Source organism: Cephus cinctus, unplaced genomic scaffold (genome assembly GCF_000341935.2).
Source record: "Cephus cinctus unplaced genomic scaffold, Ccin1 Ccin1_scaffold0709, whole genome shotgun sequence".
Lineage (NCBI taxonomy): Eukaryota > Metazoa > Arthropoda > Insecta > Hymenoptera > Cephidae > Cephus > Cephus cinctus.
The window spans coordinates 85,142-98,918 of NW_014333329.1; the positions used below are offsets into that span (position 1 = coordinate 85,142).

Genomic DNA, 13,777 nt, shown 5'->3' on the forward strand with positions numbered 1-13,777 from the left:
CCCCCCCCCCCTCCTATCTTTATATCCACCGCAGCCATAACCCCATTATAACCGTGGATCCAAAACTTTTCCTTGGTTATACGAAAGACACGCCGCTGGACCAAGAATATCCCGTTGTAAAAGAATTTACGGAGGAGACTCCAAGATGAGGGAGGAGGCACGTACCTACTATCTGTATAAGATCAACGATGCCGATCCTCCTTTCCAATAAATTCCAACCTCCGGACCCTCCTTCACTTCCACTTCGGGATTATTCACGTTGTAATTTGCACGTCCGCCCGGTATCGTGAAAGTAGCCTATCGCAAGTTACGGTATGCTCCTCTCTCTCTCTCTCTCTCTCTCTCTCTCTCTCTCTCTCTCTCTCTCTCTAACCTCCGATAAAGCGCTTTCAGTCAGCATTCCGCAGGTCGTTGCACGAACGATCTTCAAGATCAACTACAAGAATTGCACTGTAGCGCAACTTCGGTATCAGGGAATGGACATCATGATAGCCGTATGATCTCTGACACCTACTTGTCCATCCCGACCAGCATTACCAGCCGTATACGAGTACCAGCATCCCCGAGAGAGTATACCGCAGACAGTGTGCATATAAGAAGTACTAGCTACGTACAAGCTGAAGATCACGGTATAGTATTGCCGTTGAATACCGGCGATGCCTGCCGATATTAAATTTCTCCGTGTACTCGCATGAGATTACGCAACCTTGGGCCACCTTGAACGTCTCTTATATTCGCCATAAGGACTGCAGTGCCTATGGCGTACGCAGGTATATACCGTACCTACACCTCCGTGAATCCGAAGGTGAAGGCCGGCTTTCCTGACATTCTTGCACGCCATTCTTCCCAGTCGGGAAGATTGCACGGATCGGCGAGATGCAGCTGCCGATAGGACGGAAGTTAATGGATCGTCCAGACATCATATTATATAGGTATATATATTATGCAGTCCGTCACATAGCGGCGCACTGACTTCCATCTCTTTAACCAGCGTTTCATTAGGGCCACACGTAATACGTGCACCATATACGTACAGCCCCGCGTGCTACGGTAATGAACATCTTTGAAGAACTTTTCAGGAGTCAGATATACGTATACACGCCTCCCCGTGCTCTATTACGAACTCATTCATCTTGTGTCGCTTATACGTCGGCGATAACGTGCCGTATGGCGAATAATAAAAAGCAAGGTAGCAACGAGGGACAGCGAGTAAGCCGGCGTAATGGTATTCCGATGGCTCCTCCCGTGAGTAACGAATATCATGAGAGCAAACGCTGCTCTGCACGGTATTCGGTATTTTACAACCGGGACGAAACGAGCCATCGAGAGCAATGGCGAATTGCCTGGAGTTCCTGATTCACGGGGAACAAGCGCAGCTTGTATATCTATATTCGATCATTGCACAGAGCGAATCCGGTATGGTCAGTGGCCACGGTGTTCGCTATGAATTTCATAAAGGTCCGCACACATCGCTATGGCAACGACGCACCGTGTTTCTCACGTGTGCTCGCGCGAAAAGCATAAACCGTAATAAAGTACGAAGCGTAAATAGCCACTAAGCCGTCTACCAGCCGACGTATCTACGTCGCAACGGCGATGCATTACGGAGTGACGCAGAGCGATCATTACACAGCTCGTAAACGACAACGTACACAAGAACATGGCCGTCTCGAATCGGTAAGTGATCCTAGCAACGTTCCCTCAAGATTGCTGCGCGACCGAAACCCCGTGAGACGGTACTCGGAGTCCTGGTGAAATATGCATTTCTGCGCCTTCACTGGGCAGCATTTAGTGCCGCGATTACATAGACTCTTGTCGTGCCCACGCCGGCAGGCAATTTGCATGATTTATCGTATGATATACCCACTCGCACGCACCGGTATCCCTTTTTTATCCGTGAAATCCAGCACGGGGTATGTACCGGAAGAAGTGTGCGTAAGAAGAGGTGGACGATAATGTTGGATTAGATTTTAATGGAGGTCGACCTAGAGTCCTGACAATTCTCAAGGTGTGCTGCCACGTACGTGTGTCTAATAAGAGGGAAAGGCAATGTTAAGGCATGCGGGTATGGTATAGCTGGGAGGACTGTCGTTGCTGCTGCATTCCCGTGGTTACTCGAGGAGTTTCGGTGGGTCCGTTCACTGACTCCAGCCGGCTGAAGAAGGTATCCGACAAATGTAACGCCAGTCTAAAAACGTAGTTTAACGTTTTTACGTTTGCCTAACTCGTGCATACAGCTGTGCCGGGATTCCTGATGCAATCGTGGTCCGGGTCCTTCGGCGCTATACGGGAGAGACGTGAAAACAGAAAAGAACGCAGGAGACTCGCGACGGGACAAGAAATTTAACAATGCGGAGCATCGCGTCCGCGGCTCCCTGGCACGACAGTTCAGATAATTATCTTAGTTCCAGGTTTAATAGACGCCTGGTATTTCGGATTGGCTTTAATGACGGTATTTACTGAATTTATATCAGCGATACCGAAAAAGCCTTAAATTGCCCGCAGAATTATCTACCGCCGCTATCCCTTGATGTATGTTCAATTATCGGTGTACCCGCGTGGAGGAGAGAGGCCCTCAGCCACGCTCGCGCGGTCGAAACGCCGGAACCGAAGGCAGAGGGAGCGCGAGAGAGATCTGATAATGCACGGAGGAGAGTAGGAAGAAGAAGAAGAAGGACGGAGATAGGCGAGGGTATCGAAGGAGAGAGAGAGAGAAAAAACGATAGAAAAAAAAGGGACCAACGTAATCGATCGGTACGAACCGATAGAATTTTCTCTCCTGGCCGCACAAGTGACTTCTTCCCATCGCGATCGTAGAAATCCCATTCGCGTGCGAGGAAGTCCGGGCACTCGATTCCGTTCGGGAAATGGCAGTCAAGTTTTTCACGAGGAGCGACGCGGCAAAGGGCAGGAAAAGGAAACCGAAACCAATGGCCCATTCGAAACGACATTACCGTCACCGCGGTCTGAATGGTTAAGTATAAATTTCCTAGTCAGCAATCCAGTCTAACCGTTGCACGTTGCTACCAGAGAGAGGGATCGCGTCGGAATGCAAAACAGATATTTGAAATTCTACGCTCGCCGCGACTCCTACGAATAAAGTAAGCGAGTTAGCTGCCGAAGAAAGATCGACGCGGATAGTACCGCTATGACTGCACATATATATGTATATGCACATACCGAATAAGACCGAAACGCCGAAGGCTGTTTTCGTAGTATTAGAAAATTAGAAGTTACCGTAGGAAATCGAATCGCGGAAATTGCGTCGCGCTCTTCTTGCTGTCACTTCGCGACTGGCTGAATAGCCGACCGGGGATTTCGCTTTAACACTCGAAGCTATAACGGGGAACGGTAGCAAAGCTGTACGCGGCATGGGAACGAGGACCATGATGACGCTCGCTAGAGAGTCTCTCTGCTGCGCAAGGAGGACGGACGATCTAGTAATTAACGAAGCTGTTGTGATCGCAATCTGGCGCACGAGCCGCCTCCAGCGGAAGTCCTGGCGAGAGAACGAGAGCTAGGCGCCGCATGCCACGAATATTAATGTGGCATCCTTCATTGTCTTCGAGCTGGAGCACAGCCTCTATCCTACCCTATGATCATCTCGTAGTACCTACCCCCGTCGTTTCACCTCATCTCATGCCACCCTTAGTAGCGCGACACTCTTGACTATTTATCAACATTGCTCAACACTGTGCGCCAACTCGCTGTATCCACTGCTACCCTGTCTGCTGCTCCAGAACTACAAGCATTATTCCGTAGAACCAGACAGAGTACCAGCCGATTACCACAGCAGATTGGTCGATGGAAAATCTTCCAAGAACAGCAGGAACAAACTACGCCACCCCCTGGTACCGATACTCAAAAATCTCCGAAAAAAAAAGTTCAATCCACAAGACCGGAGATCAACTCTGTTTCCGTTCACGTATAGACGCGTAAACAATACTGCAAGAGAAAGACTTGATATATATACGCAATGGACCTTGTATTCCTATAGGAGATTCCTGACGTCCGAAAGAAGCAGGATGAACGTACAGGATCGATTGAACGACATAGGGGAATCCCCGTATATCCTACATATGAAGCTACGTCCGAATGCGTTTGACAGTAACCCAGAAAAAAATGAGCGTGAAATTCATAAACACGATCCAAGAGCCCGTCGGTCAAAGATTTCCGGTTCCTGTAGTATATATGAAAAAGATACCTGTTATATAAAATTTAAAGCATGGCGATTATGGAAAAAAAAAAATCAGTTTTCAAAACGATGACGGATGCTGTACGTGGGAATCAAGTGAAATACGTCTTCGTTTCAAGATTATATAGAGATACCTGCTACCCCCATTTGAATAGGGATAAGCTCGCGTGTCGCCCATTGTCAACTGCCTACTTTGCATGCTGCGAGGCGCCACGAGCGGCGCATTCCACGTGTGTATTTACATACGTTTAGCCCAAGTGCGCTTACTCCTGTCTAAATCTGTTTGCGTGTACCGAGTGCCTTACCGACATGCTCTTTTATCCGACATTTTCACCACGGACTACCCCCGTCCTTGTACTATAGGCATTTCAACGCTTCGGTATCGAGACTCTTTAGAAAATAAATATTACCCAAAAAATACTTCACTCTTGTCAATCGTCGTACAATTAGACGCGAAAATAAAAAGCACTGAAAAGAACGGTTTGTCACGTGAGTCGAAACGGGAGCGCAATACATACCTCTACAGTACTTAGATCCTAATGAACGCCCTTTAGAATCATACCTATGTCGAGAATACGTCGCGACGCTCGGCACACACTCGAGAGAAGTGAGGACGGGACGACTTCTCGTGTTAACAAGTTGTGCTGCATGCGCTCTAGTGTATGCACACTCAAGTAATGACATACAACGCTTTGACTGCTGATTCTCAGTCGTGAGGAGTTTCGGACTTGGATTATACTCGGACGAAGTTTAGCACTGCGCTGGGTCCTTGACCATTGGGTATATGGAGGTTCGTTTAAAAAAAATATCTAAGCCAATCCGTTGAACCAAGCGAATGTACTCGGTACTTCGAAAGTCGAAAATTTTTCAGTATTGCAAAGAAATAGCCAGTAAGTTAAGAAGATGCAAGAAGTTAAGATGCTACGTGGTAATAAATCATGTTTAGAACGTGCGTCAACGCAAGACAATTGATTACCCGAATTCCTTTTGGCCTCCCTATATGGTATCAGCATAGAAATGTCTTATTTCCATAGTAATAAAGAAAGGCAAATATAATCTGTCCCAAAGAGACAGGCTCCTCGCAGATACAAGCCTGTGTACACGTAGGTGTAGAGAGATACCGTAAATACAGCTTCCGATGAGGTCCTTACGACGAGGATCGTTCCAAGAAGTGGTACCTGGGTAACGCGAGGATCGAAATTGCATTTGGTCCAGCGTGAAATCGCTAATGCTATTAATACGTTCCGAAATATTATATCCTGACTATCAGGCAACCATTTTTGGCTTCCTTTATCTGATAAATTTCAGGCACTTTGCGATATGCCGTAGGTATACCTGTAGAATCTAATAAGTTTCCGTCGAAACTAGTTGCGGGAAGGTGAATTGTATACCTCCATTGAAGAAGAGTCAGTTCAAAGGTATCCGGATTGAAACTTTATTATATCGTAATTCAAGATGCTTAAAGATAACAATGATCCCTGGTCTCCCTTCTGTATCTGAACCTCTCGGAAAAGCTTGTATCTATGAAAGGATGAACCTCTTTTGTGTATAATATACACAGGCTCGTATATAGTGCAAAAGATAACTTTTCTTGTTTTCCATATGAAACGACAGGATCAAGGATACTGGATACCACTACTGGATGTACAAGGATGCTTAGGATTGAGCCATTCAGCAGCTACGTGATGGCAAGGAATTCTCTGCGGATTGTCTTGTCACGCATTTTCGGCTGTAGAGTAGGGTCATTCCAGAGGGCACGACGACGACAGTCTCGCGGTCGAGCGTGATAATCTACCCGTCATCACGTGCTATTGCCAGCAGATCGACGTTCAATTGGCCATTAAATGGGAGCCAGTAGTTTCGTCAGGATCGTAAAGGCTTTAGGCGCTTTATACTTTGTCACAATTCAGGGCCACGGTAAGGATATAGGTATATATACGTATACAATACACGCATATATGTCAGTACTAGATAAGGCGATTATGCGCGTATATGTATACATAATGCAAAAAGAATCCACAGAGAACAAATGGGATACAATGAAAAACGAATAAGTTCATGTGAAATATCGTCGATTCTATTATAAGACAACATTTAATGCTTCACATTCGTTGCTAAATTACGAATCGGTATACCATACTCCTTAACATAAATCCGTATGAACCAGATCACGCAACTCCAATTTGGACCAGGAGTAAAGACGTAAGAGGATTGAAAATCAATGTTTTCATTGATGTACAGAATATCTGAAAAAAGAAGAGAAAAATTGAAGGATGAAGTGCTGTATTATAGAGAATCCAATAATGGCGGTACGAGAGGGTAGAATTTTTTTTCACTTTTTTCTGCCCGTAATCACGTTCTTCTGACGTCCTTTTTTTTCGTACAATTTAACCACGACAAAGCACACATTCCCCAAGCGTTACAAGCGAGTATTTCTATGTTACAGGGCACTTCTTTCTAGTGGTTCAGTCTCACTTAACGACTCTCTGTCCGTGAGTATCTGGCTGGAATAAAAGACCGTGCAGCATCCGGCAGTTACGGCCTTTGAATTGCGGCGAAACGAGAAGACACGCTTAGCAGATATAGTCATCGCAGATTTGATTTCAATTTATTTTCATTTAGAGCTAACTGTTTCCACGTGCTAATTTTGGCATTGTACTGCGTGCACGAACTGCTGCGCTTTCCTAATGACGAAACGAACGTCAACCGTAAACGTGCGGCGCGACCGCGAAAGAGAAAACACCCGTTGCTGAAAGCCGGAAACGCACGACGTGCTGACGAAGTTGTTAGCTGCGCTTGGAAAAGTCTTTATGTGTAAAATCGCGTTTGATTACTTTAACAGCGTAGCGGACGGAATGCAAAGCAGCTATTTTCGCCTTGGCGTCACTCGAATTTATATCTGCAGCCGTTTTTCCCAACCCAATCCTCCTTCACCATCTACCCCTCGTAAAAGGCTGGGAAATTTGTTTTCGCTGTATCTCTACCACGTTTTTAAGTCTCCCCTCGTCGTTGAAGCCTATCGTTAGATTAGGTTGTCCAGGACCACTTGACTCCCACCAAATGGAACGTTAAATCAAGTAGATTCGAATGCGGGACGAGGTGTTCGATCACTCTCGTGCGGTACAACTATTTTATTATCTCAATATAATTTCAGTGTTGGGTCTAAAAAAACATTCGATAAAAAGGTATGCATAATACGAAGCTATGTTCCGTATATAAAAATAACATTAACGGAGATATACTATGATCGGAATAAGATTTATTGGCAACATACAAACATCTATAAGTGCATTAAAAAATCTGAAAAAAATAAAAAGAATTGTATTTCGGCTCGATATTCGAGTTTGTTCGTAGAACAATAAAATCGAAAAAAAAAAATATAAGGGAAAAATACGAAAAATACGAGCGTGCCTAAGGAAGAATATAAATCCGCGAAGACTGTATCGTCACGTCGTATATCTATCTCCTTTGATTTACTTGTTTCCGACTCGACTGCGTGATAAAGCAACGACGCCGTCCCTCGTAAAACAAAGATCGGTTTGTCTATCAAGTCGGAAGCAGCGTGATCGCCTTTTTTCCGACGCACACAAGGGGGCGAGACTTAACTTGGCTTTCCCATCGAGCGACACGAATCGGGCCTCGACACCTCGAGAACGTTCAGATCCTGCGGCAATCGAGACGACAGTGTTTAATCCCACCAGTGTGAGCTGTAAATTAAATCAATTGTCAAATAAATCCAAAGCCACGTATATACGACGGAGGTAAACGCCACCAGCTCCCAAGGCGTTTCGTATTAGGCATTTGCGTGGCAGTGTAATCGCGAGGCTTGATATTAGTGGAAAGTAGGGAAGGACGAACGGGGAGACGAGGAGACAAAGTCCCGAGACATAACGAGGAGGATGCAGGTGGGAGGGGAACAGGGAGAAACGAAGACCATACAAAAGAGGGTGAAACGTCGGAAGGTTAAAGGGGAGTGAAAACTACCGTCTATTCGCATGGAAACTAAAGCATCCCACCCCAGGGTTACCGGAGGTCAGGCGCGCCGCAGACGACTCAGTCTGGCGGGTCATTTGTCATAGCAACCCTGGCAAGCGCTTCTTTACAGTTGACGTCGAGATCACTTATGCGCAGGCTAACCTGGGGAGAAGATATAAAATGCATCTGTCAAGCTCCACGTATACAGTAGCCCTTGCTAAATTTGCACCAGGACTGCTTCCAGGAAGACGAAGTGGAGCTCGGTTCCATGGGAAAAGGAATTGCCGATAACGTACCCTCTTATTTTTTTTTTTTTTTTACTTCCTTCGCACTCCTTTCTTTGGGCAATTTCTTATACATACGATCTGAAACATTTCCGGCTTTGACTCCTTCCGCTTAAGAAATCGCGATTTCTTATCGCGAATCGTATATATCCAAAGCTCATACTCAAAGACATTTCTTACCGATTTTCCATCGATCCCCTTCTAGCTGCGTTCGCACGATCGCTCTTTTCTTCTGGCTGGATCGCGTGGATCGAAGCATGCAGGAATGCTTCCAGCTCTCTCTGGACATTAGCCTCTCGACCGTGCATTCGTCTGTCAGACAGTGTGATTCGTCGCAGCACTTAGAGCATCTTTACGAGCACAAGAAAAGCCGCGCGGTATCCCTATAGTTAACCTTTAAGTACGGACCTAAGTAAATCTTTCTTTTATGCATTCTCGAACCCTTTAAAGCTTGTAACTATGGGCAGTCTGTATCAAAAATAATTTCAACCACGCCGTGGCCACTGACGACAGTCCGATCTTTGTTTGTGATATAAAAAACAAACAAAGAAAGGAAAAGTACAAAAGTGGACTTGAGTTAGAAGTGAAGTTGAGACGTAGGGCAATCCCAAACTGAGATTAACGTAGAATGACGTAATGGTTTAAGGGGACAGACAAACCCCTTGCCAGACGATGGTAGCTAACAGTATATAAACATAGAGTCACGAGCGCAGAAGGGTAGATCGTATAAGGGTTAGATGGAACGGCAAGGTTCGCACCCATAGTAACATAGTTAGGTTACTCCAGGCTCGGATTATATGGTGAAACGTGCCCGGCAGAGGTAATCCAATAACATCAGCCCCCCTTCTAGCTTCAACCTTCTACCTTCTCACAGGCGGTCCTTTGCTGATTCGAGAGGTCGGTCCTGGCGTTTATTTTACTTCCTTCCTATTCTCTCTCTGGTAACCTATTATCCGACCTCCTTTTCACTCTCTTACCCAAACGCGATTTCACCCTTCGTTCCTAAGCGGTCAATAGTTATCTTATTTCAGGCGTCAGCCCTTTTCAGGCGGGAATCGTCACTGATGTAAATGTATATCTATATATTAGCACAGACATACATGCAAGTGTGCGCATAGGATAACACGAAACACATTCGTTTATGCGTACGCATGTTATACCTCAAAATCAAGAGGATGCAATCACCTGGTTCATTTAGCACATGCATATGCATGGTTGACGTCGAACGAAATATCATCGGAAAAAAAAAGGAAAAAAAAAGAAAAAAAACCTCATGGACGTTTAGTAAGAACGTATAACACAAAAATAATATATATTTACAGCTAAGATATAAAGTTGATTTTTTGAAAATCGTTCTCATCGCTTCTGCTCGACGAGTCAGGATGGAATATGGGGTAGTGAGAAATACATTTCATCTCCAGGATATTTGTTGCCGAGTAATCTAATTTGAGGAGATACGAATTCAAAAAGATTCGTGGAATAAGATTCTGCGATGTAGTCGCCGTTGGCAATAGCCATTGGACCACATCCGGTTCGTGTAAACTCCAGCAGCAGATGTACGACAAATACAGAAAGATTTCAAGGAATCGACTCTTCTCATGTATTCGCCTCTATACGATTCTTAAACACTCCACGTGTAAATCGCATATCAACGTGTATGCAATACGTCTTGAACTACCTCGCCAAATAAATTTCTCGCAAAGATCAACTTGCATAATACAGTAAAAGTGGTATTCTCGTGGTGCACAGTGGTAAAGGTTGATTTAAAAGAGCTACGAAGGAAATTGTCACGGCAATCGAAGAATTCGGCTCACAATATTTGCCAAGCTTTGAAGCGTGCAAATTCGTCACGCACTCAAGAGTATTCGTATTCAAATAAGCTCGTAACCCGTGACCTGACCAATCTGGCTGGGCACATGGCGCCTGCTAATAACGCTGACATTTATTTGCATATTGGCTCACGTTATCCGAACGCACAATGGAAAAGCCTGCCGCCGTACGTCACGTTCATTCAGACATCGATACGAGTATAAAGTCAACGTGCCTCCGTTCGTTCTTGGCAAATAGCTCTAAGACCCACCTATGTTGAACTGGCACATCGAGTATTTGAAAAAAAATTTTTTTTTATATAAATCGAATGCCAGGTTCACATAGGTCCACGACCCGAAGGTGATAAAAATATTGTAAGCAAACGAGGAAAGAGAGAGGAAAAATACGAAGCGATAGACGAAACAACGTGCATGCACGCGCGCGCGTATTCCGGCATTAAAAGTTAACGCTGTATACGAGAGCATTAAATTTTTGAGGTTATATTGACGCGAAACAAAATCGTGTACGTAAACACCCCAGAACACCGAAGAACCTTCGACTATACCTAAAACTGCTCGTGACCTCGTGCTCGTCCTAGGGATGACGCTTATACAGGTAATTGACAATCACGTCGCAGCGCCAGCAATTATATTTTAATTAAGATCCCCGTCCAACGTGAAAACCCTTTCGTGACTTCGCCACTCCCATCGCCTCGACGACTCTCTCCGCGTTTCTCGCTGACAAGAAATTATAAGAACCGACCAATGGCAGAGCGAGAAGTTGGCCCGTAGGATGAGTTTTCAGACTCTCGAGCGACTCGAACTTCACTTGATACAGATACTTAGCGTTCGAATCCTTTTGCCAATTAAATCGAGACTGGACGATGACTTATTTGAGGGAAATTCACGGTAAGAAAAAATATTTAATTATTGAACGTCCGTTTTAAGTCTTTTTCGATAAGTGGCTGATAACAGTCATATGGGTCGCATGGGACGTCACAAGACGTAAAGTTCTGTTACCTGTAATACATATAAAAATTGACTGCTCAGTTTAATGACCGTTAAAAGAAAGTTGTTGTGCAAATGTAATTGTAATTATTTAAAAATAGTATAAAGCAGGAAGTACTCATCGGAAACTACGTCTCAGTTGAAAGTATCGGGAACTCTCGCGATGCTCAAACTATAGACTAAAATGCAAATTTAAACGCGCTTCCGTGGCCCATTCACCTCCGAGAGCACCGGAGGTAGGATGTAATTGAAACCTCGGCTCCAGCGAAGCAAACTTTCAGCGTTGTGCCTGAATTGGCTGAAGCGTCATAATAAATCGGTCGATATCTCTCACCGTGAAGAAGAGTGCAAACGGCGATCATTCGGGTCTGTTCGAAGCTGCGGAAATTTAACGAGAGTATACCGTAAATTCTAAAGAGCAGTGAAATATTTACTCCGACCACTCTCTCCAACCATTATAAATTAGTCACAATAACAATTTAATTCCTGGCCTAAACCCATACGTCAATCGTATACGGGAGCTTGAAAAAAGATTAAAATGAATGCATTATACCGTATATATTGTATATAGCCGCAGTTAATTTAATATACTACTGATGGTATATGCAGATGAGATATATCGAGTCAATTATTGTGCTCCGAATGGAGGGTCCAGATGTAAATGAGGCGTAAGCGCGACTGCGATTCTGTACTGCAGTAGGCCAATAGCAGATGAGACCTAAACGTTCCCCAACAGGATCCACAAACGAGACTTAAGCACCATCGCTATACGGAACGTGCTGGAAACAAGTAGACGATTAGTGCTGTTCCAGGAGCGGAGTTACTACGACGCAAGACTACGGTAATGGATTGGAAACGAAGAAAGAGATATATAAATAGATTCGGAACAGTTCGTGAACCGTCACGCGCACGATAATAAGTAACCGTATAGTTGTACGTTGAACAATTTAAAATTTAATTGTGAGAAGATGATACTATTTCCACGAGCGCACGGATATGTCTTACGGAAACATACGAAACCTCGTGAACCCCCGTAACACGCAGCTTCCACTTTCTTCGTTAATGATAAATATGCATGTGCCACCACCGTGCCGTTTAATATTCCGCAAGCCGGCCGTTGCTGTCTTTCGCCGGTAGCGCAATTATTAGATAATCACAAGCGGGCACTGGCGCGCTTTAGATGAGTCGACGTGAGGATCAAGAGATGGAGTTTATGGATATTAATATTCCATCCCAGACGGAAAGCTCGCCAGGCTGTAACCTAGTAAGCCCTTGGGAGAATCCCGGTGCCATCTCTGGAATATCCAGTGTCCCATCGGAACGCGCACCCTAGGCGAATACTAGATGGGGCGCAGGTAGCTCTACGTGTCTTTATCACGCTCGACTTAACCAACCGTCGGTAATACAGCGTTAAAGACCAACAACGGCGGTGCGAGTTTACGAATATTATGGCAGCACGCTGCTCGGATTCGATATAATTGCTGTGCCTACACACTCTCTCATGATTTTATCTGGTGATTTTTCGAATTTATTCAGTGCGATTCCGGACGCCAGCACCATCTACAGAAATTCTTCAGAGACTTTTTATATAGTGTTACTGAATATAATTGGGCTCGAGCTCACTTAATTGACTCGAGAAACTGTTACGGAAATACATGCAAATGACAATAAGAATAGACAGGCATTCTACTACGCCGAAGTTACGTCATGTTATAAATAAAAGTTCAGTGAGTAGGATGCTTTTGAATCTCTTTAGTCTAAACCAGCTTTCTTTGACGTCTAGAATTCCATTAGTGAAGGATTTTAAAATACTAAGTATGATCGATAGACTAGTAATGAAATTCTGCTATATGAAACTTCCATTCGCTTAGCAGATACACCAAAGAGCTTGTGTATCAGCCATATAGTCGTTGATTCGAGTGACAAATTAATAAGTCTACACGCATGTAAAAAGTACGTGAAGAACAGTATGCACTAAACAAGGACTTCGTTAGGACTCGTAATCGATAATTCCGTAATAACATTGAGACTGTTTAATCATTACGCTGACCCACTTTCTATTTACATTGTCAAACGAATAAGTGATATAAACTAACTGGAGTAAATTCGCGAAACATTGTTTTCCACTCAGCGACAGTCAGCCGGTGGATAAGGCTTGAAAACTTGTAACGAATCGTAAAACAATATGCGCTCATAAAATGATAAGCGGCGCACAATTTACCAGGCTATATGTTACGGTGAATTACGCGTTCGATAACGCATGTTACACGTAAAATCCGTCACGTTCGAAAATACTGAACGAGATTGCGTGAAACATTACAAATTCACCGGTTGTTATATATGGTTCACTACGTACCATCAGGCCATATACGTAGATGGTTTTCTATGGTACAAATCGAGTTTAGTGATACTATCGTGACTTTTTGGTTAGAATAACCTGATACTGTTGATGATTTTTGTAAAAAGTGTGTCACAGGGTAGACTTCATGTTCATAGAACGTAAGAAT

General features: G+C 44.3%; 1 protein-coding gene across 6 annotated transcripts in view; it reads right to left on the minus strand.

The window, feature by feature from the left end:
- Nucleotides 1–13,777, minus strand: part of LOC107270177 (mannosyl-oligosaccharide 1,2-alpha-mannosidase IB) — a 96,587-nt gene that overhangs the window by 71,503 nt on the left and 11,307 nt on the right. Inside the window, exons 3-4 of one of the 6 annotated variants that reach the window (XM_015744953.2) lie at nt 7,802–7,902; nt 6,408–6,441 (exon numbers count right to left, since the gene is read on the minus strand). The exons of 3 other annotated variants lie outside the window; for them this stretch is intronic. In XM_015744953.2, coding sequence (XP_015600439.1) covers nt 6,423–6,441; nt 7,802–7,902 — 120 coding nt within the window. In that variant the 3' untranslated portion in view covers nt 6,408–6,422. Of the gene's footprint in view, nt 1–6,348; nt 6,442–7,434; nt 7,903–13,777 lie in introns of those variants that run through there. 2 more of the 6 variants (XM_015744955.2, XM_015744952.2) reach the window with 2 other exon arrangements.